This window comes from Phalacrocorax aristotelis, chromosome 2, assembly GCF_949628215.1.
Source record: "Phalacrocorax aristotelis chromosome 2, bGulAri2.1, whole genome shotgun sequence".
Classification (NCBI taxonomy): domain Eukaryota; kingdom Metazoa; phylum Chordata; class Aves; order Suliformes; family Phalacrocoracidae; genus Phalacrocorax; species Phalacrocorax aristotelis.
Genome location: NC_134277.1, coordinates 140,183,809 through 140,207,962, shown reverse-complemented (window position 1 = coordinate 140,207,962; position 24,154 = coordinate 140,183,809). Strand labels below are relative to the sequence as shown.

Genomic DNA, 24,154 nt, shown 5'->3' with positions numbered 1-24,154 from the left:
TTTTGTACCAGGACATCCTGCAGCGCTGTTAGCCATGCTCTGACATCCAGGACGGACCCTTCCCCAGATGGAAAGCCGACGGCTAAACTGGGACTCTGGGCTGGCCCCCGTGGCCCCCCATTTCTCACGGGCACACTCTCCCACAGCGAGGGGACCCGCAGTAACTCCCGGGTCACCCAGCGCTGCTCCTTCTGCTCGGGGGCTTCCAGCCGGCACCAGCAGACTCCGCACTCCCACCCACCCGTAGGGGCGACCGTCCCCGGGGGGCCGGGTAGGGCGACCCCGGCCCCCCCCGCGCAGGGCGGGGAGGCCGCGCCGGGCCCCGCGGAGAGGGAGGGCAGCGCCGGGGGGAGTGGCCCGGCCGGGACGGCCCCATAAATAACCCTCGGCGGGGCGGCGGCGGGAGGAGCCGTCGGAGCCGTCGCCGCAGTCGCCGCCGCCGCCGCCTCCGTGGTCGTCGCCGGCCGCGGGCAGAGTCAGCACCGCGGACAGCGCCCCCCGCGCCCCCGCCGCGCCCGCCGCGCCCCCCGCGCCCCCCGCACCATGACGGCGGAGACCCACCTGCAGGGCGTGGAGATCTCGGCCGCCCAGTTCTTCGAGATCTGGCACCACTACGACTCCGACGGTGACTCCTTTCTCCCCGGGGCGGCGGGCGAGGGGGGCGCGGGTGGGAGGGGGGAGCAGGCCCGCGGGAGGCTCGGGGGGGACCCCACCGCTCCCCGCCCGAAAGCAGCCCCGAGCCCGGCTCCGCTCCGCGCCCACCCGGCGCAGCCCCGGAGCCGTCAGGGGCGGGGGTGGGTGCCGGGGGGGCGTGCAGGGGGCCGCTCTGCCGGGAGGGAGCGCGGGGGCCAGGGACGTCCCTGCCAGCCCCGAAGAGCAGAGAGAGTTTGGCGGGAGCGGTGACCAGAGCCGTAACTCTTTCTGTTGTAGGCAATGGGTACATGGATGGGAAGGAGCTACAAAACTTCATCCAGGAGCTGCAGCAGGCGCGGAAGAAGGCAGGCTTGGTAGGTTAATGTTTCGCCCCACTTTTCCACCTTCTCCAGGAAAGAAGAGTGTTCTTGAGCAAACTCCAGTGCCCCGGTTCCTTCTGTTCTCTTGCTATCACACCGTTCATGCACTTGCCTCACCAGGCAAAGGGAAGTAGCTCGGTTAGAAATCAGAAGGTTGCAAATGAAATAAATCGTCTGCTTTGGAAAGGCGAGGCCAGGGTCCACCTCCCTGGAGAGCGGGTCCTGCTCACGTCTTGCCAGGCTACGATCTGATACTTCTTACAGTGCTTAAAAAGAAAAGTCAAGAAATGCGTGGACGCTACTCTTTTGTAATGGAAGGGACCTTATCCCACTGCAATTAATCTTACCTGATCGGGATATGTACTGGCACTAAAAAGGAAAAAAAAAAAAAAAAAAAAGAAAGAGATAAAAACACTTCAAGTTAGTTGGACTCTGTTTTACTTTCATACCGAATGGGCAGCGTGGGCTGAAATGCATTTGTGCCCCTTGGTGGTCAGTAAATAGATCTGCAGATGAGTGCTCACCACTTTTTGCCCTTCATCAGTGTTGTACACCAGGAGGATGAATACCAAATCCTGGTAGTTTAAATTGTTCGGAGGGGCAGCAAAGTTTTTGACAATATTGTCAAAACAATTCTGTGTATGAGTTATTAAAGCACTAATTATAAATTTTCTCCAAACTATACCCACGTGGGGAAAAAAAAAGAGAGAAGGGGAAAAAAGAAGGATAGAAATGAAAGATTCAGTGTCAAGTTTTGAATTAAAATAGAAGTGAACCTTTTTAACAAATAAATTGCCTTTAAAGTAATTGGTTTCTAAAACAGGCTGCTTAGCATCAAACTTAAATATAAAACCTGATTAAGTCTATTTAAATCGACCTGTGCTAAAAGACTTCTGAAGTAACAGAAAATATAATTTAACTGGATGGCATGGGGGGGGGGATATAGATAACACCCTCATAAGAATATCTCCAAACGAATAAATAGATTTTCAATAATCAACTTCGCTTTAAAAGTTGCTGTATAATTTAGAAGTAAATTTAAAAAAAATAATATGCTTCTTAATTTATTTTGTGGAAAATTGTATCATGCTTTTAATTGTCTGAGTGTAAACTTCACGCATCTGAAATTCTGTCTCCCAGCAATGCCTCTGATGTTACTGAGGTCTTGGTACCAGTTAGTTCTTATAGCCATTGATGTAGGCACCCGTTTTCATTAGTGTAAGTTTAAACTAAAATTAAAACCCCAAGCAACTAAAAAAAAAAAAAAAAGAAAAAAGAAAACTGGGAAAGGAATATGTTTTTTAGAGGGAAAAAGTTGTTTTTTTTTCTTTCCACAGAAAAGACTAAACACAACCTCAGAACCTTTCAAGTATTGCAAAAGAACAAATCTCTTTTCTATATTGAAGTGCAGGAAACTTCAGTATACCCATTAGAAAGAAGATATTAAAGCCTGTCTATATTTAGTATGAATGGCATTCTTCGTAGAAATGCTGATATATTATTCAGTAGTTAAAAAATTAATTAGATGCTTAAGGAAAAAATATTTATCATTTTAAGATCAGATTCTTTTCTCTCAAAGCAAGCATGCACCTCTTCTTAAAAACAGAGCCTGCTCTTATAACACAGAAAAGCCTTTCAGGATCATTCTTACCTGCTACAAATGTTACAATTTATGCTTTTTTAAAAAAAATAACCTCTGCCTGTATCTCACACTATTATTTTAAAAATGCTCAGGTGTTTAACTGAATTTTCCTTTCCCATTTCTGTGATTCAAACCTACCATCGGAGTGTTCTGCTGAAAAGAGTAACCTACAGTAGCAACATCAAATTCAGCACTTTGTTCCATTGGCTCTGCCTTTGGTAGATGTTACCTTCATCCCTGAAGTCTTTTTCTGGATTATGGATATATGTCACCTTAGGTTTCAAATCTAAGCTGATTCTTGGATTTGAAAGCTCATTTGCCAAACATGCATCTCATTAGTTCGTGTCTTGTCTCATGGGATACTAATTCAGTAGCTTTGAATTTCTATTCTTTTGCCAGAAGCGACACATTGAGAAACTAGTGTAGGTTATATGTCATTTCCTCGGCTGTCCTTCTTTTAACACCCCAAAGCTGCTTCGTCATCATTAACTTCTGCATTTCAGGTCACTCTCCTGCTCACTATTTTTGAAATATTCAATTATGCATTCTTCATAGCTGGATTTTACATCAGTCATGCCATATGCATTAAAGAATCACATTGATTCTGTCATCAAATAAGATGGTTTAAATTTTCCCAATATTCTTCCCAACTACAGAACTGTTCTAATTATGTTCTAATTCTAATCCTTTTATTAATCCTCTCAGCAAGCCCGTACTTTCACAGTTGCTTTTTCTCAGACGGAGCAGTAGCATGCAGCCTGATTCATGCTAGTCCCAAAGGCTGGACATGTACTTGGAGGTGTTAGGGCTTGGGCTTTTCTTTGGCTGCACTATGTCTTTTCGCTTCATTCACTATGGTAGATAGTGAATTGATCTGATATACTTTCGGACATTTTGAAATAACTGCCTCTTTTTTAAAGATAAAAGCTATGTAAATATATAAGCATAGCTTCCACTTATTGCTCCCCCTTATGTAATACCTTCCTTATTTAGGTATGCTGATCGCCAAAAGAAGCTGTGGGGTATAAGTGACTAGCACAGAGCTTGATAAAGGGTCAATAGGTGGATCTCGGCTGAAATATTCCACATCTCTTTCCCACTTTCTCTGCATATAGAGACAATAACAATATTTCTCCACAGAAATACATTATTTAATAGATGTTTATGCATACAGTCATGGAAGTGTTTCTGTAGTGCCATCTATACTTACATTTTCAAATCATATCAAAAAAAAAGCTATTTTTTTCTACAGCTCCGCTTGGTTGGATAAGTGTTTCTTAAGTTTTAAAAGGAGAGACTGAGGTGTGAGTGGCTAGTTTCTTAATTTCAGATACAGAGCACTGCTTCTGTATCAAGTTTAGGACTAGTCTTGGTTAAACTTAGGCAAGTTCTTTTGACTGAAAACATTTATTTGAATAATATAACTTGAATAACTCATCAGGCAGCTCATGAGCAGGTAAAGTGAACACCAAAAATAAAAACCACTTTCTGAATAATGTAGTGGAGGATGAGCATCCTGTTTTGTTTAACCTGTAATCAGCTGTGCCTCCTTCAATGGCTGGACACTGTCTGGCACTGCAGAGCTGCTACTAGAAAGAACAGCAAAATATTTAACCAGGACTAATTAAAATCCAGGGGTCTAAATTCTCCATTCTATCTGCTAAGCAAATTTGTCCCCACTTTGGGATCATTAGATGAAAGGTGACATTGAAGAGCATTGTATTAATAACCACATCTCTAATTAAAGCCATGGCAAATTACTAACCTGCCATGGATGACTTTGACAGAAATAGGATACTAGGCCATGATTTTATCAGCTACAAGGAACTGACATTTTAGTTAGCTTTGGTAGTTGAAATTTGGGCCAAACTGCAACGGACTTTGTGCAGCTGAGATTCCCTGTGTCTCCAGTGAGAGAATCACTTAGGTCCTATATAATCAGATCTATTATAGCAACTAAACTCTTAATTTCCAAAGACTGCTGTATCTTTATCTATAACCATAGAATTGTCCAATATTTAAATACAACTGTAGTCCTGATTCTTGCTGCGTGGTTTTACTAGCTTACACCTCTAAGAAATATAGTGTTAAATGTTTAATTAGTATTGAATGTTGATGGCAGCTGATACCAAAACAAGGCAAGTCAAGTTGAAGTGTGAAATCAAATATTTAGATATTTACCCCAAGCCTGGCACCTTTGCCGTAGCCTAGAGTGAGGATAGCCTTTAGAGAACAGATGTATAATGGGTATATGAAGAACAATTACGCTGGCTTTACTCTGTCAGATTTAAGGTACTGCTCAAAGTTTTCTCCCTCCTAAATCTGCCTCTCTGCATTTCAGCAGTGACAGTTTGACTCTGTTTTTATGAACCAAATACTTGACTGAAAAATATGGTATCGTGATGAGTTCTTTTAGGGCTATTATAGCATCCATTGTTCAGGAAAAATGAACCCAAAGACGTGGAAAGGCTATTTTGGTGTTCAGATGTATTATACTGAAATGTTTCTTATTGTGAAAGATTTTGCATTGCCTTCAAGTTACTAATTTAAAAATGAAAGCTGAGAAAATAATTGCCTATGAACTTCACTGTCATCCTCTTAAACAAAGGAGCTCTTATACACATCTTCCAACACACTTGCCTTTATAATTTTTTCATTCTGTAAACTAAAATAGGAGTTCTAAGTATTTAGATGCCAATCATTCACACTGATTATAATGTAATTCCTTAGGAAGTAAAATTCATCACAATGACATTATTCATGATAAAAACTACTCAATTTCATTTAAACTAGCTGCAGTAAGTTTGAGTACTTCATTAAATGTAGTGTATTATTTGGCAACTAATAGAATATTCAAGTAGGTTTACATGTTTCTTTGTATCTTAAAGTAATGATTCTCTCATTGTAACTTCACAGGATTTAACACCTGAAATGAAAGCTTTTGTGGACCAATATGGGAAGGCTACTGATGGAAAAATAGGAATAGTTGAGGTAAGACTGTTACTTTATAAAAAAAAGACTGACATGTTTACTTGTAGAAAATACATTGAGCACAGAACAATGTGAGTATAAGATGTAAATATTTTGGATTTTTAGTTACACAGAAAATTTCTTCCCATCTTAATATCTTCAGTATTTTTTTCACTAATGAAATTTTTTCATTAACAAAAAGTAAGGTATTCCTTACCCCTCTCCAGACATTTCACTACACTTCCTTTAACTTTGTACGCTTTATTCAGTACAAATAAGCATTAACAGCAATTCAGTTTTCCTGCAAAGCAGATAAGAGCTCTATTTTAGAAATTTAAATTGTGAAAGGTAATGTGATTTATTTCTACCTATGATTTTGAACCCTTTGGCTCTGTCACCACTCCTATAGTGAGGACAACACACAAGTGAATGCAATTGGGCAATCACTGTGTATAGTCTGTTCTGAAAAACACATATATGGTAGGAGAGCACGTTAATCCTGTTAAATTAGATCAGGAGTTCTTATGAATTCCTTTCTTGAACTTTAACAGAGCTTCAGGCAGAAAATTCCCCTATTCCTTACCACCACTTTCTAAAGAGGGCAAAGATAACCAGCGCTTTCTACACATGCAGCCGCTCAACAATTGTATAATTTAGACAGCTTCCTGGGAAGGGAGAGCCGTTGTGTTTTCTCTCGCTTTCACTGTTCAGTGCTGCAAGTCAAAAAGGAGAGAACGCGGGGTTACAGCTTGAGAAGTCACTTTTTCAAGCCTAAATCTACGACTCATTTATGTCACTCTGAGTGCAGTGAGACTTATTATTAAAGTGAGACTTTATTATTAAATGCTATTTTTTTTCCCTGATAATAAGAAATCTGACCTAGAGAGCTAATTAAGAAACAGCTGGAAACAAGCCAGATCTGCAAAATTTTTCCAGTGACCAACTTTGGGTCAGTAGCTAATTTTAAGACAGAGGACTGACTAGAATCTGTAAAAATCAACAGGAAATATCGCTGCTGAAATAATAGATCATTTCGGGGTATCTTTTCTCCTCTGTCGTGTGTCTGAATTGCATAAACTTGTTTAAATGCATACATAATTATGACTACATTGCCATGGAAATATGAAGAGTTTGTTTCACTTGCAGCTATAATTGATTTTTTAAAAATGCATCTTTTGACAATGCTTAGCATTGATCAAATAGTTCTGCATCTAAAAAGGATTAATGCTTGTTTGGACTAACAAATTATTTGGCTTCAGACTAACAGGTGCTTATTCATTTGGTATTGAAGAATCCTATTGAATTTAGTATTTTTGAATATGTGTAATAGCAAGCATCGGATGCGAGACGGAAGTGTAGACAGTGCCTGAAAAAGACTGTGTTTCTTTGCTTAGGAAAGATAACTGAAAGTTTTACCTTTCAAATTCTATTTCTGATTCTACTGTTGACTTCGTGGGTAAAGGTGAACAAATCTGATAGGACCTGATATGGTGCAGTGCTCACCACCCCCAGTGAACTGTCAAGCATGCTCAGCATCCACGGAAACCATTGAATAGTGACAGTACGCAGTTCAGTGACTGAAGGGACTTTCTCCCTTAATATAGCAATTTCCTAACCCAATAGCTATATTTTATTTCACTTACATCGGCATCAAGCTTGATTTGGAAAGTGCTGATGGGACTCAGACGAAATGTGTTGTACATGTAGAGCAGTATGATATTAAAGTTAGTATTTGGACTTGAGTCTCCTTCCTTATAAACAAACATGTCCCGTAATTCCAGATTGCTCCCATTTACATAGTACGTGAAATGTTTTTTCTGAAAAAGTGTATGAATGCTGTTTAAAAGAAATTATGTAAAGCCATTCAGACTCCCAGCCACCACAGTGAATAACCCCCGTAGCCAACGGAAAATATCCTAGCGAGTAACGAGTTTTCAGGAAAGGTCTGTTGACTGAGATAAAGAGGAGGCCTGGGTGGCTTCACAGAGGAAGGAGTGGATTTTCAGCTCAGATTAAGTGACAATTCTCTTTGCAAGCACACTGCAGTTAGTTCACTAGCTTTTATCCAGTGCCCTGCAGCTGAAGGCAGTGTCTGACCTGTCCACTTGCTTGTCTTGTATAAGGGACCTTTCTTTCACCTTTTATACTTATTCAGACCAACACCGTCACTAAAACGTGGGTGTGAAACCCAAGGTTTTGAAACTCAGGACTGTGGTAATTCCACATTCAAATTATTTGAAGCTTACTGCTGCCGTGAAAATAACTACTTATTAGCCTAAAATATTCTTTGCACTTCCATTCTCTATTATAGGATTTTAAAAAGCAAATTTACTGTTTTAGGTGAAATGAATTTTAAATAACATTAAATATCAACAGAATTTACTTAGAGAATGATTTCTAGAAAATAGTTCTGATATTGTTTTAAGTACTGAGAGCATTTTTTCTGCTAGGTGACCTACGAAGACATACCTCAGCCTCCAGCTGAGCAGAGAAGAGTCAAGCCAGTTTCAGGTTTTGTGGTTGTCCTCTATTACTCACGATGCAGAAATAGCCAACATTTTCCATAAAAATAGCAGAGCTCACAGAAACGCTCACTAAACTGCTCTTGCTGCCATACATGAACTTGTAGCGGTCTGTACTCTTATTCAAACATGCTCATGGAGTCCCCCTACGCTTATCCTTACAAAGAAGTTATCATCAGAAATAGCACCAGGTTTCCATCTTTCCTCTCTGTAGTGCTATAAGGGAGACTGGGAAGTTGAGTCAGTTTCCACATGATCTCCTCATCCCTTAGTAAGGCAGAGTTTTCCACAAAAAGCAATTTCACGCTATTTGATGCATGAGCTTGGAGAACTGGACTTCCCTTTAGCTATATTGTTTCTATTACGAAAACACTAAAGACTTCTTTTTTGGCAGAAGCCTGAGCTAATGCTGGATATTGAGCTACTACATCTTTGTAATGTCAAAGCCTGTGCTTTCCCCTGAGACTTTTAAAGGGTGAGAAGTATAGCTTAAAATAAGGTAATTTTCTTCCAGAGGTAATGTATTCTGTACCTCAAATATAGTTTGGTACTTCTAGTAAGCTGTTAATGATTCTTTGGAAAGTCACAATTTTCCATTTACCCTTGTACCTTGTACTATTTTACAGTGCCCTTGCAAAAATCACCAGAGTTAGCTATAGAGGTCCCATGAATGACATCATAATTTCCACACATGTAAACCCTCCCTCATTGTCATAATCAGTCCCTTCCCCCAAACTTTGCTTATTATTATAATCAGTTCTTCCATTCAATGTTCATTGTTGGGTAGGAATGTTGATTTACTCTAAAAATCAAAGCTCCCCTGCCATGGGAGAAATAAATAAATCTTTCGATAAATCAGTACAAAGTTACACACATTTAGCTATTTGTACATATGAGCATATAGTTACCCACACATGTATATGCTATTTATAATGAAGTAGCTTCTAAAGCTGCTGACAAAACCACATTGCTTAAGTTGATTAGGTTTGGTGTTCAGCCATTTAGCAAAAGCACACAGAACACTCTGATGGACCTGACAGTCTGTCATCAGCTGCTCCATTTTTATAAGGAGAATGCACTGGTGTTTCTTTTCAGTTGTACCAACACTTCAAGAATATAACTGTTTGCTTGCACATATAATTTTAGAGAATTGAGAGATTTATCTCTATATCTTTGTCGTGCCTGTAGGGTGAGAGAGAGAGCTGAACTCACCTACTACACTGCTGGAACCCAGTAAAAAAGCCTGAGCAATTAGGCAATAGCACTGAAATAGGCAGAACAAGTGTTTTGAGGGTGTGCAATGAATGCAGAAAAACAAAAAATTTGAATCAAAATTTTCAGATGGAGCTCCGGAAGTCTGCAGATGTCATTTTTTCATAAAAGAATGCAGCTAAGAAATCTGTCTTTCTCCATTTTCTCTTCCTAGTAAGCACAGCTGGTCTATTCTTCAAGTAAAAAGTTTTCCTTAATCAAAACACATTTCATACATTTTGAGGACAGAAAAAATATTGAGCTTTTGTTAAAAACAAATCATGATTTTACATTAAATTATACAGCATAGTCTCCATCTTCTACATTTGTCACTTGCCAAAATTGAGTTATAGTAAATGAACATTTTCAATAATCAGTACAATAATGTCTGATTTTAAAAAAGCCTTTTGCAGAGCAAAGGCATTGGAAGAACCACCCCTGATTTTGCAGGGCTAAAAGCCCTTTTGATTTCTTTCTGGTATTTATAGCTCTTCTTGAACACATCTCTGTGCCTGACAAATGATCACCGGTTGCCATCCCCTTACCCTCCCTGCTTTCTTTTTTTGTCCTGGCTTTTTGATATATTTTTCTGTTTTTCTTACATACGTATTCTTCATGTCAGTGTTCCTCTCTCCTCTTCCTCAGTATCTGTGAGTAGTCTATTTTCCTCACTTTCATAATTCATGGTCCTTCACACTTATCCTTTAAATAGCGTTATGCTTTCCCTTCGTGCTAATTCCAAAGTTTTCACCTCAGGTCCTAACTCTGCACAGGTGAATTTTTTCCCCTCTTTCCCCAGCTACCCCTTTGGTAAAGTGCTGTCTCACTCCCTTCTCTCAGACCTCAGTTCTGTTTGGCCTTGATGAATATGGCAGAGATGCAAGCCAGGAGTCTTTCAGAGGCATCTTCCAAACATTTCAGCTAACAGGATGAAGCTTCCTATGGGGCCACAATAGGGCATTATCAGCACAAAGAATTTCATACTCTTTTAAAAAAGTTTCATGCTCTTTTACAGGCTCAGCTGGCCTAATGAAGGATCAAAATTTAATCTTAAATTCTGTTACAGCTTGCTCAGATACTACCGACAGAAGAGAATTTCCTGTTGTTCTTCAGGTGCCAGCAGCTAAAGTCAAGTGAAGATTTCATGCAGGTACAGTATGAAAAACTGCCTTTTGTAAAATCATCCAAGACCCGCTTGCCATAAATTTATCATTAAAGCATTCCTCTTCTGATTGCAGACATGGAGAAAATATGACAGCGACCACAGTGGCTTCATTGATTCTGAGGAACTTAAGGTAAACCAATACCTATGAGTACGCACGACATGTGAACAGGCATCGGATTACAACCTGTGCTGCTATCGGTTTCTTCAGGCCCACCCGTGCATGTTTTTGCATTTCAAACATGACCAAAAAGCAATATGATTAGCTGATGTTTTTATCACCAGTAAATTATTTAAAGTGAAACTCTAATCTGATCAATGTTTTTTAAAGTGTGTTTTAATTCAGATCAATGTTTGTCTCAAGTGACATAAGGTAGCAGGTACTCTAGATTAGAAGTAAGAAAGATTAAGAAAGCAAGATAGGCTTCTGAAAGCTATGTTGTTCTTTTTGTGGTACATTAGGGATGAGGGCTGTTTTGCTGTTTTTCTTCCTAAGGGCATCACTACCATTAATCACTATGCTGCTGGACAGATCACGCTCTCTCAAGTATCATGTAACCCTACAGTTTCCACTGTAATACTATTAGGCTAACACAACTGGAATTGTGTTGCCCTTGCTTGGTTAATTTGGTGGGATTTTGGTATCAGTTTAATTCGCACAAGGAAGAGCAGAACTGAGATTATTCCATTAGCCATCTCAGCCTTGCAGAATTAACAAGCCTTAAAACTAGAGTCATAAAACTAACAGAAATTTGGAGATGCTGAAGAATCACAGAATAGTTGGCAGGGACCTCTGCAGGTTATCTGGTCAAACCCCCCTGCTCAAGTGGGGCCACCTACAGCCAGTTGCCCAGGACCATGTCCAGATGGCTTCCAAATATCTCCATGGATGAAGACTCCAGAACCCTTCTGGGCAACCTGTGCCAGTGCTCAGTCACTCTCACAGTGAAGAAGTGTTTCCTGATGTTCAGAGGGAGCCACCTGTGTTTCAGTTTGTGCCCATTGGGCACCAGCCCGGCTCATCCTCTTTGCACCCTCCCTTCAAGTATTTATATATGCTCACAAGGTCCCCCTGAGCCTTCTCTTCTCCTGCCTAACCAGTCCCAGCTCTCTCAGCCTTTCCTCATAGGAGAAATGCTCATATACAGCAAACTCTGAGTAGAAAGGTGTTATTTTCCACAGTTCAGTTGCACTTGTTACATTACTGTAGCTTTAAATTCAGATGAGTAAAAACAGTTCATGGCAAGAGAAAGACCTAGTAGTGTTCACCCATCTAATTTGGACTATTTTGCCCATGTGTGGTATTCTAACGAAGAACTACATACGCTTTGTTAACTAAAGCACCAGGAGATCAAACTGTCTGAAATACTTACAGCTCTTCTGTTCAGAAGACGAATCCACATCAGATAATTCACATCTTTTTTTCCTTTTCCTTTCCTCTTTGGGATTGGTATCTGCGTGACATTTGCTGCGGATCCTACCTCAAGGTAACCCTCAGGCAAATGAGCCCATTCTTCTGCTGGCTGGTCACAGCAGGTTGGTGTGTCTAAAGTTGGTAGGATCAGGAAGAGGCCAGGCATGTAGCACTTGAGAACTGTTAGACCATGCCTTAAGGACTGTTGCCAGCTGCTGTAATTTCAAATAGACTTAAAAAGGCCAGGCTGATTGAGGACCAGCTGAAGAATGAAGACATTTTAACTGGATCCTTAATGGACCCATCCCTCTTGTGCTGCAAGATTTTGTCTGCCTCAGAGAAACAGGCCATTTTAACATGTTGAAAATAAGACAGTTTTATTTTTAGATCATTATTTTTTGACAAGCCCAAACATTTAAAGTATTTGCTATGTGACGAGGACACCCACTTACAACTTTGTAAGAGAAATTTAAGCTGGAAATCAGGAAACCTTTCTAACAATAGTAAAGGCAGCGGAATACGTTGTCTAAGGGAGAGGCAGACTCTCCATCACTGCCTGTATTTAGGAAAGGTTCGGCAATAGCTCAGATCAGACAGTAACTCAGGAAATTTAGATATAGATGATCCTGTCTTGAGAAATGGAGATGGGCTGAACAGCCTTTCAATGCCCTTTCCAGTTCTATTTTCCATCAAAGCACACAAGATTAAACATGTCTCCGTAACGTTCATTTACAACATTTCAGTCATGTTCTTTGTATACAAGCGGCCAGAAAGGCCTTCCCTTCCAGCACAGAGGGGGCCAGGCTGGAAGACCTATAGCAGGTATCAGTAATATAACTATTGACATGGTTGCATTCAAGTTCAAGAATGTTCTCTACATACAAATAGATTTTCTTATGAGCTACCCCATTTTCTGTCTTAAACTGTGGCCCAAAATTCCACAAAGATACTGACACTCCAGCTGGTGACAGTAGTGAAGTACTTCATTGAGCATTGACAGGCATACAGACATCGAGGTCTTGTAATGCCCTTGTTAAATTGATATCTTTCTTTTTTAATGTCACATATTTAGTAGACAAATTTAAACCACTGAATGGGTGGCAACAATCTTATTTTTTAAAGTAAAAATGGCTGGTGTTTAAAGTCATGTGATATTATATCAGATTCTCATTTTTAAAAAATCCAATGAAACTGGCTGCACACATTTAAAATACAAGGTAGGAAGGAGCAACATAGGTTAACATTCACTTCCAGCACCACGTACTGCCATAGGCAAGGAAAAAACTTGATTAATCATTGATCTTTTCTGTAAAATTGTTCCTATGTTGCAAAAAGTGATGAGGCATCAAAGTTTTCAAGGAAGCTCAAGGTTAATTAGCTTATTTTACTGATAGAGCTGATTAGGAAGCAGTGTACTTGAAAGCCAAACTATTTTTTCCAAATTCACAATACAACAAATGGCATAAAATGCAGAAGGTTTTATGAGTCACTTTTTCCAATAAAAATATTCAGTATACTTGAATTGATCAAAAGAAACTGTTATATTCTTAGCTGTTAATTACTACTTCTCTTCATCCCTATTAGGAACTTCAGCAGTAAATACTAATGTAGAGTAAAATAGTATTTCCCATTACCTTAATCTAAAGTTAGCAAGTCAAGCATTTTATACTGTAGATGAAAATTCACCTATTACTCTTCTATTTATTTTAACAGAGCTTCTTGAAAGATTTATTACAGAAAGCAAATAAGCAGATTGAAGACTCAAAGCTAACAGAATACACAGAAATAATGGTAAGATAATTTACAGGCATATTTCCTCAAGACTGGATTAATCCAAACTCTTTATCTTTAGCCACTGGAAGGCTTCAGATGACTTGGAGCCCTACCAGGCCCTGATCAGGCTAATATGTCATTGCAACAGAGAGATGACTGTGGCATCTAGCACTGCAAGTACTATTGCAGCTACAGAGCTTTGATGGGCAGTTTTCAGTGCTGCTTTAAAAAAAAAAAAAAAGCTTAGGTATTTTGAATCTCCTTGGTATTTATATAATACCAGACCATACCATACTATTTGCCCCTGTTATGCTTCCCTGTGCCATTAGTTGTAAAACTGAAGACTTCACAGTTCATAGGAGAAAAATTGTGCTGGTCATAATTACATTATTATGTTTAGATCGAATGATTTTGGGGTTACTTTCTATGTTTTGCCTTCCTACAGTGCTGTAGTGTCTGTCTCTTGCCTTAAAAGCCATCACTGCATAGTGACTTCTCAAATTGACAAACATCTCACTCTTTCCTTCTTCCCCCCTTCAAGAAGGAGAAATTGACGTTTTAGGTACACATTAGAACAAAACCGTCACTTCCCTGGCCTTAAATCAGCCCATCCTTGGGGCACTTCTTCCATCCCACAGCTATGGTGCTCCATGGTAGGGACCAGTATTGGCTTCTGAGTGGATGTTTCAACCAAAAAACCAAAAGACTCGGAAGTCTTGTCTTCAGGAAGTGCATAGCACTACATTTTATGTTTTAGCAGCTTGGTTTCATTCTAAAATATTTTTAGCAACTAAAAACATGCTAGGTAAACACACCAGCCTTCAAACTGACCTGAGAATGGCTGATCAAAACTTGTGTTTCTCCTGGAAAAAGTCTGCTAGTTTGTTGGACCAGTATAAACCATTTACCTAGAATTGTCACTTTTGTATCCTTTTCATTCAGGGGGCTTTTTGACCTTCATCTTAAAGTGTGCTCTAAGTTCTGGCCTCTGCAGAGAGACACAATGACAGAAAATTAACAGCAATAAGAAAAAAAAATAAAGCCAGCTCTCTCATAATCTCCTCAGAAACTAGAAAAGACGACTAATAGAAAACATACGGTCCTGAGCAGCTGCAAGCAGGCACAGCCAGCCACTAACAACTCATCGAAATACAAAAGAAGTTGACTTCACAGCTGCCACTGCTTACCTCCCCCAAAAGAAAATCTCCTTGCATGGGAAATGGATGCAAGGCAGATGCTTTTATACAAGGAAAGGAAGCGTTAAAAGGAACCAGGATGTTGTGTAGAAATAGATGTTTAAAGAATTGTCTCTTCCAGTCTCCTTTGCCATTTGTTGTGTATTAACGAAGCAAAATTGGGTCTTTTTTCATGGCATTAATTCTATCTTTAAAAGGATATACACTTATCTCAGTACAGGATGTTGCTTTTCCTCTTATCTAAAAATTACATCGAAAATTGCTGTGATGGAAAGTGATGGGATGGAGTGTGGGTGGTGGTGTTTTCAGCACAACGTCTGACAACGTTTTGTACAGTTTGCTGCTTCTGTGACTCTTTCATACAGCAAAAGCAAAATAATACTTGCAAGAAGAAAAATGGAACTACGCAGCCATAAAAACTGGGAGAGGAAGTCCCACATAGGTGTAATATCTCCATCTATTTCTAATAACGAATACAAACTGCTTGTGCCACTCAGGCAGCAGGAGCTCATGCTTTCAAGGGCTCAAAGGAAAACACTTTAATACAATAGGGTGATTAAAAATTATTATCAATAGTATTCACATATCTTGTCAAATTACATTAATATATTTATTTCTATAACTTCATTACAATTATTTGGAGACATTTAATTTCCCATTTTCATATCATCAACGAAATGTGATCATCTACAGCATCTGTTCACTCTTTTCTTGAACTATATCACAGAAACAGAATGTAATCTTTACATAAACATTTAGACCTAGCAGTCAATTGAATGAAATGTCTATTATTTTCAGTCTAAGGAATTGAATGCCGTGGATTCTATTGAAGTTTACCCAACTGTTGTTTCACCTTTATAAATAGAGAATAATGATGCTACTATCAGATGTGACATGAAGTCAAAAGTACAATGTTATCATGTCAAGAGTTGTCTCATTTATAAATAATCACATGCACATTTCTCATATGGGACATTCATCACTGCAGGCAGGTTAAGACCTACCTTACAGTAGGTTAATCAGAATTGTTCATCTGGTTTCTTATCAGAGTTTTGCAGTACAATTAATTACTAGAAATTACTTCTTCAGTACTTTAAATAAATATATTACACAGCAAATGTGACCGATTAACACCTGGGGCCATCATTTCAGCATGAAATAAAGGCTAAATTTAATTGAATTTAAGTTTTCCAAAGAAGCATCTTCTTCATTGTGTTGATTAATTTTGATTAGTAATGCAAAATTATATATTCTTTCAGCTCAGGATGTTTGATGCAAACAATGATGGAAAGTTGGAGCTTACTGAACTGGCCAGGTATGTCTTCTGTCTCTTTTCACAAGTATCACCCACCAATCCCTGTTATGGAAACAGTTAAATATTTTGACCTTTGTTTTTCTCTCCAAAGACTACTCCCTGTACAGGAAAATTTTCTTATTAAATTTCAGGTATGAATATTCACATTCTTAAGGTAACCTGTTACCACCATGCATAACTGGTGTCGTTAATGGATTGTTTTTTCCTTTTGGAATTTAGGGTGTCAAAATGTGTGCAAAAGAATTCAATAAAGCCTTTGAGATGTACGATCAAGTAAGTCTTCAAAAAACCTTTTTATTAATTGTGTAATTAGATGGCACTTACTTTCTGAATTTGTGGAAAACTAGCCATAACCTCTGAAATGAAAAATAAATGTTTAAAATTAACGTTATTTTTCAGGATGGCAATGGCTATATAGATGAAAATGAACTTGACGCACTACTGAAGGATCTCTGTGAAAAGAACAAAAAGGTAATCCCAGAGGGCTTTTTTCCCCTTAGAGATTAGATTTAATTTGGATTTTAAGGACACTTTAATCCACCCAATTAAGATAAATATAGAGCTTCTAAGTCATAATACAACTAAAAATCTTGGCAGAAGTCATAGCAGTGTAAATCCTGAATAGGGGAGTTGTGATTACATAGCGACACTGTCAAAAGCTTCCTTCTGAGACATCAGCTATCAGCAATCTAACATATGGGTACAATATGGATAATATACAAATACATAAACAACATTTGCAATGTTACTGTTGGACAGGCTGAGAATACCCTTGTTTTGTTCTCGTTTTCTGCCACTGAAAGCAAACTTGTTCATGCTGGTAACTAAACAGGATTATAAAGCATTATCTGTTCTTTAAATAGGAATTAGACATTAACAACCTTGCGACATACAAGAAAAGCATCATGGCCTTGTCTGATGGAGGAAAGCTTTACCGAGCAGAACTGGCTCTTATTCTCTGTGCTGAGGAAAACTAGAACTCTTCTATCATGTCCACTTAACTAGTGATGTACTCTATCTACACAATAACTGTGCACTATAAGGGAATAGGCTGTATTTTTAAACTGCATATAGAAAATTAGCCAGGATGTGTGGCACATTCCTTTCAGTTTCTATACTGTTTGTAATGTACAGTTTTTGTAACAATAAGATTGATAAAGAGAGTGTCTATGTTTGGGCCAGTCTGTATATTCAAAAAGAAACTAAAATATGTCAGGGTTGGTTTTGGTTTTTGGTTTTTTTTGCTTTCATAAACACAGCTGGAAAAAATTAAACCTGCTGACATTGCTGTGGTCATCATATCCTTTGACACTTGCAACATTTCTCCTTGTTGATCTACATAACAAAAAGGTCTACAGATCTCTTTCCCAGTTACAACTAAATGCTTTTTAATGCAAAGCATGAATTCAGATGACATATGATTTACATTTGAAACAGGAAAGAGATGTTGGCATGTCTGATTTCCAAAATTTACCAAGGCACTAAGAAATATTTTCAGTTGTCAAACCACCCACTTACAGGTCTGTGCTCTCTGAAGTTTTTCAATTACTCTTCACATTACGAACTCATAGCATATAGACAAAGCATTCATCCGGGATAGATCTCCACGCAGTAGTTGACAAAAATATAGTGTTTTCAATCTAGCTGTTTAACTTTACTGAATTTAAACATAGGCACTTCAGAAATAAATGCCTTTAATCCGTCTTGGAATCCTGGCTAAATGACAGGTAGTATAGTTAATACACAGATTAACATATGATATTATAAGTGTACCTTTCATGACTATTGCTGTGTCAGAGAATATGACAATCCATTTTCTAAACTATTTTCACATTTTGCAGGTTATAATTATTCTAGTAAATTGCTGTTTTTACATCATATTCTGTGTAATCTATAATTAAATTTAATATCCTAAGATTGTTGGTGTCTAGTCTGTCTATCTTCTGGATTGTTCTTCCTGTACCATGTAAAGGACAAAACAACTATTTAAAAAAACTGTGCCTCCTTGGGTCTTACACTGAATTATCAATCTATAACAACAGTATTAAAATTTAACACTAAAAGAATCAAAAGTTCTAGTACAGATTTTATACCAATGCAGTAATTTAGTTTACATGGTGGGATCTGCTTTTTGTTATGCTAGAGAGGTATTTTCTAAATGGGAACTATAATATGGAAACAGCTCTGTCTTCTTCCATCTTTTTTGTCTTTTTGGCCTGGCTCCCTTTTTACTTTACACCGGTTTTATGCTGGACAACTCCATGAACATCCAGGTTCTTGCTCCCAGTATGTACTGGTGTAGGAAGGAAATCGGGCTGTGTCCTAAAGCCAAATAAAACTATGTTGCCTCCATGTACAACTGTTTCAGAAGCAGTTCCAGGTTAGCGGATTAGCTATATACAACTTGTCAGATGCATCTCTGCGTCTTATTTAAGAGGCAGAAGTAAATGCATTTTATTTGAAATGTGTCTCAAACAATGAGGCTCCGATCCTTCAAGATTACAGTCACTGAACTCCCAATGAAAGGAATCCCTGAATTCCTCAGGTGAACTCAGGCAACTAAATACCATTTCAGAAATGGTCTAATGGCCTTGGGCTGTCTCCAGTCTGAGCCTTGTAAAGTTAAGGAGTAAGTGGTGCAGGACAGGGCTTTGCTGAAAAAAAGCCACAAAAACACCCAAAAATAAGATTAAGCTAGCTCACTTTCACCGCTTTACTCCCACTCCACGCTCGGTGATTTAACTTCTTACCAGCTTGTTCTCCTTGTTTCTCTATGCAATGCGAAATACAATTGTGTATGTTAAGTGAAGGAACAGTGAATCTGCCTATCAGTACAATAAATTATTTATATTGTTCATACCGTGCACTTGGAACCCTGGATTTTGCTTCATTTTAACATTTTAAAAGTGTAAAGGTAAAGAAAAAATACAAAAAACTTGTAAGCAAAAATATGTGACTGTTTGCCAAAATCATTACAGTGGAAGATAACGTGTTTAAAGTGTTTTGACAAAAAGCCATCACGGAAATTGGAATCTGTCTTCCTGAACATGAGCAAAGTTACCTGTCAAGATCTGTTCTACTGCTGCTGCCCACCAGCTGGCTCTGCCACGGATCACGACACAGGAAGCAGGTCTCAGTCACCCACAGGCAGAATGTTTCCTGCAGTTATTTCTCATAAATAAAACTTGGATTAAAAGACAGGCAGTTAAAAGCCCAGTTCTAGCAAAGGTATCTGATATGTCAGCGCAAAGCAAAGTGTAGCAAATACTTTACCGCTGTAAAAACTCCAGGTTTTAAAATCTCTAAAACACTCCTGGGCAGAGCTCTTAAATATGCCAGGGTTGGGGCAGAACGAGGCTTGGAAAAATAAGAGAGGTGATGATAGGGCAGACTGCAAGCTTCTTCCTTCTGGTAGACATTTGGTGCCTGTAAGAAATACTGAAAGTAAAATAGTAGGATGCACAAAAATTAATTACATGAGGTGGTGCAGGTATGCCGTATTCCTGCTAAAGAGAGAAACTGGCTGACGGGTAGCTACAGGGGACCTACTTTACTGAAGTTGTTAACCATTTTACTGTCTAAAAATACATACTCAAACTGATAAGCACACAAGCCGACAGATACTCACAGTCCTACAAATTGCAAACAAGAATGCTGTGCAAAATCCTAGCTCATCCTAGTATAAATGTGTACAGATGAAAACTTAACACATTTCCTGTTCAAATCAAGTAAGGTGGTGATTTTCTATTAATTTTAAAGCACAAAGCACCGAACTTTTATTAATGCTTAAAGAAAAAAGAAAATTCCAGTAACTATTAGGCCCTTTAAAAACCTTTAGCATTATAAATGCAGTACTTGCTGACAGACATAAACCTTAACAGTAGGCACAGCAAGTGCCTGCTTCCAGCTGTGCCCACAACACAGTCAGAGCACTGCAGGGCCTCACCTGATCCCAAGTCACTAACACTGCCCAGCTGGCAGCTGTGATACAAACCACTGCCCATTATGGAGAATATCACACTAATTTTCACAAACTATTTAATCAGGGTGGAACATGGGCCTTGAAGCATTCACTGCTGCACTGTTCTATCCCGAACGTTTCATGCACGGTATCATGGCACTCGTCTAATCCCCCCTGTTTACAATTTAGGTATTTATCTTTGAAAAGATTACCCCAGCAAGCTTAAGAAATTTCTAGACAGCATATTCCACGTGCAAGTGTCAAATACAGATCAGAATGCTGAGACCCAGCAGCATGTTTATGTAAAATGAACCTCGCCTCACAAAATACACACATGCTGCTGCTAAACTCCACTTAAACTAGGATTAAGTCTTTGATTCATTAGACAATGTTAGCTTTTTCTGATTAGTTTCCATTTGGCATCTTGTGCGTTCATACTAAGCCCTCATCACAGTCATGGTTATAATCACTGATTGTGGAGGCATACCAAAATCCACACCTACTTGCTGAGTCTACGAGGAGGCTCAGAATCCATATTAGGGACCAAAATACATGTGGCCTGATTTTCTGAAGCACTGAGAACCTCCAAATCCCTCTGAAATCAACTGAAGTTGTTCTACACTAATTAAAAGCAGGCCGATGCACCAAAATCCCAAAGATCATTTTATTTTACTGCATACTAAATTATCACATGAAAGATTGGGGCTTTTACCTCAGTTAAAGTCGGGTTACATGTTTAGCAGCAACAACACCAGAAGCTCCATGGAGTTAGATAAAGCTACAAATTTCCTTGTTCTTCAGTGTCTTTACTCACATGTTATCAGCATGTGAAAAAAAAAAGAAAGATAAATAAGCAGTTCATGTGCCAATGAACTTGGAAGACAGTACAGACAGGTAGGAACCTATCGTTCCCCCAAATAGTGTTGTTTTGTGCTTGTAAAGCAGATTCTTGAATTGGTAAATAATAGCAATATTCTCAACACTAATGCAATATTCAAGAGGAGGAAATTCCCAAAACCAGAAGAACCAAAGACTGACAGCACTTCTGGTACCATAGTGAAGAGGTAATACAATTAATCTCTTTCATTTGCAAACTCAAAAGCTTTTCATAACTTGTTTATAAGCCTCTACTATAGTACAATACTACTTTTACAGCACAGAATTAATCTAAGTAATTGTAACAGACATGTTCAGAGACAGTAAATCAACTGCAATAAAACAGGTAATTTCAAGATTTAATCAAGCAGACAAGATGTACTTTTCAGTTGAAAACAGACAATCAATCCTCATTTGTGAGTCTGTCTGCTGAGTTCATGGAAGTGTTAACACCTTTGACTGACAGGTCATGCAAAAGTAACTTTAGAAAAAGGTATTAGGATTCCAGTTTTTCTTGTGATCCATGAAAATTAAACTGCCTATGCAACCTTACTGACTCATTTCATGATCTCCAGTGTACACCATCACCTTTTCGCCTGACTCATCCCTCCGCTTTCTGGTCCCTCCACCTTATCTCCATAAAATTATTATGCCTCAAAGCAGTGCTTCTTTCATACTCCCCTTTACCTTGTGGCTCCCTGGCAAGCTGAGGTAGGGGCAGGAATGTAACAGTCCCAGGGCAAATGCATCAGCATAAGACAGCATGTAGAACAGGGATACTGTCTCCTACCATTTTTGTGATGTTTTGAATAAAGTAATGGTAACGACTGTGCTTTACGTCAGTCACTTTCACAGTCAACTGTGAAAGTCTGCACAACATAAAACTGCAGAGCATGTTTATGGATTGGGCAACTCTTGGGATTTAGGGGTTTTTTAATGTCTCTTTCAGAATGGTTTCATCCTCATGGACATTTAAGAACAGATTGTTCCGGAATTTCCAAGCCAAGCCAGACATCACCTGGGTTAGGTAGTTGCTATAGAACTACTTTCTCTTGGCCTTTTCCTCAGTTCGGATGTCATGTCTTGCTATTTTAGTAACAAACAATTAAACTGTATCTAGGTAAAACATAAACTTGAGATGTTCGAGATTCATCTCTCCATAGTAATGTTCCTGTCCTGACCCTAACAAGTCTAACAACTCTTTTAATGAAGGAAATGAATCCAAGCCAGACTATTCCATTCTCCTGCAGAAGTGGACACCTAGATCAGAGTAAGATTTTTCACTTAGCTAAGCCTATATACTAGGAAATATTTTATAAACTATCCAGTAACATGTAACTCTCTAAAACATTATACGCCATTTCTAAAACCTGCATCAACACACTGTATATATCTTGTCAGACAGAATGTTCAGAATCTAAAAGCAACTAACTTGCATAGTTTGAAATGGATGTCATTGGTATAGGTAAGATAAAACAGATTCTACTCTTATTATAGATGCTCATCAAAATTTAAAATATGCCTTCTGGTTCCATCACTGAATAATATATGCTTTAAGAATGTTTTGTTGTCTCTCTACAATTAAAAATTCATTTAGCTATGGACAGCAAACAGGTAGAAGATACTTCAGAAGCAATACCTGTTTCTCCAAGTGACAAATGTTCCATTATTGAATAAATACCCGGTATCTGTTTACAAGACAGGCCTCCCTTCAATATTCTGACCTTATCCAATAAAAGCAAAAAACCTCACCCTTAAAAGACATGTTCCAGTAACTCTGTTGGGTCAGAAAAGAGCCTCAGTCCCTGAAAGGTTCATTATGAACTTAAGCGACTTTCTCCTAGATGCAAAGTTGGCCTGAATCTCTCTGATGAGTAAAGCAATGAAGGAAAGACAAAGATCTTTTAGGTTTTTAATTTTAGGTCAAGAAGCAGTAATCATTTTAAACCATGAAAGCACTTGAAATTCTTTAAGTACTTTTGCATAGGAACTCACTGCCTTTTACTGTGAAAGAGAAGCACTTCTGAACAGAGTTCTAAGAAGTTTGCTTTCTAAACTGTAAAATAGAAGTATAAGCTAAGGACAATGAGCAAAGAACAGTGTAGATGGGCCGACCTTCCCAATTAAATCACTTTTTGGGGAAAAGTCATGGATATTGTGCTGGAATTTGATCTTGACAGGAGACTTACCAAAGCTCAAGACACTATCAAAAAGCTTTACATTATGCTCAAGAGGCACCTTGAAGGCTGCTGTGATAAACACATTTGCTATTTTATGATAGCACAGATGCTATTCAAACCCCCATAGGGCTGTCACTCTCAACAGAAAGCTGGCACGTGGAAGCCTGCACTAATATAGCCCAGTCTTTCAGCAAAACATATATTAGCTTGCTTCAGCTTTGTATTAAGGCAATCAAAAGATTTCAAAGTCAGATACTGGCCTAGGTAAGTATGACCTGAAGCGTGGGTAAAGTGACAAGACCACTGTCAGCACTTGAAGGAAGATGTCCTTGAACTGCTTCTATATTCCTGACTCTTAAATCACTGTATCAATTTCAAAGCACATACAGCTGTGTCCATGCTCGTATGTGTGGACAGTCTGGAGCTCATGTTAAACAATTAAAAGAAAAGGCATGGCTGTAAAGGCCAGAGCCTGTGTAGTGGGTTGACCCTGGCTGGATGCCAGGTGACCACCAAAGCCGCTCTATCACTCCACTCCTCAGCAGCACAGGGGAGAGAAAATTTAACAAAAGGCTCATGGCTCAAGATAAGGACAGGGAGATCATTCACCAGTTACCGTCATGAGCAAAACAGACTCAGCTTGGGAAAATTAATTTAATTTATTGCCCATCAAATCAGAGTAGGGTAATGAGAAATAAAAGCTAAATCTTAAAACACCTTCTACCCACCCCTCCCTTTTTCCTGGGCTTAAATTTACTCCCAATTTTCTCAACCTACTCCCCACAAGCAGTGCAGGGGGATGGGGGTTGGGGTCAGTTCGTCACATGCTGTCTCTGCTGCTCCTTCCTCCTCAGACAGAGGACTCCTCAAGCTCTTACC

At 39.0% G+C, this 24,154-nt stretch overlaps 1 protein-coding gene across 1 annotated transcript; it reads left to right on the top strand.

Annotated features, from left to right (window-relative positions):
* Window positions 1-394: 394 nt before the first annotated feature.
* Window positions 395-18,173, top strand: CALB1 (calbindin 1). Its single transcript, XM_075085366.1, has 11 exons — window positions 395-625; window positions 931-1,007; window positions 5,572-5,646; window positions 10,465-10,548; window positions 10,637-10,693; window positions 13,688-13,765; window positions 16,203-16,258; window positions 16,350-16,389; window positions 16,478-16,531; window positions 16,658-16,729; window positions 17,122-18,173. The coding sequence occupies exons 1-11, from the start codon at window positions 544-546 to the stop codon at window positions 17,233-17,235; spliced, it is 789 nt and encodes a 262-aa protein (XP_074941467.1). The 5' UTR covers window positions 395-543; the 3' UTR covers window positions 17,236-18,173.
* The last annotated feature ends 5,981 nt before the right edge of the window (window positions 18,174-24,154 follow it).

What these genes read in the sequence shown, in the direction of transcription:
- CALB1 (XM_075085366.1), top strand. Translation starts at nt 544, where the DNA reads ATGACGGCGGAGACCCACCTGCAGGGCGTGGAGATCTCGGCCGCCCAG. An exon ending in GCACCACTACGACTCCGACG is followed by an intron (nt 626 to 930) that starts GTGACTCCTTTC and finishes TTTCTGTTGTAG; the next exon opens with GCAATGGGTACATGGATGGG. An exon ending in GAGCTTACTGAACTGGCCAG is followed by an intron (nt 16,259 to 16,349) that starts GTATGTCTTCTG and finishes TTCTCTCCAAAG; the next exon opens with ACTACTCCCTGTACAGGAAA.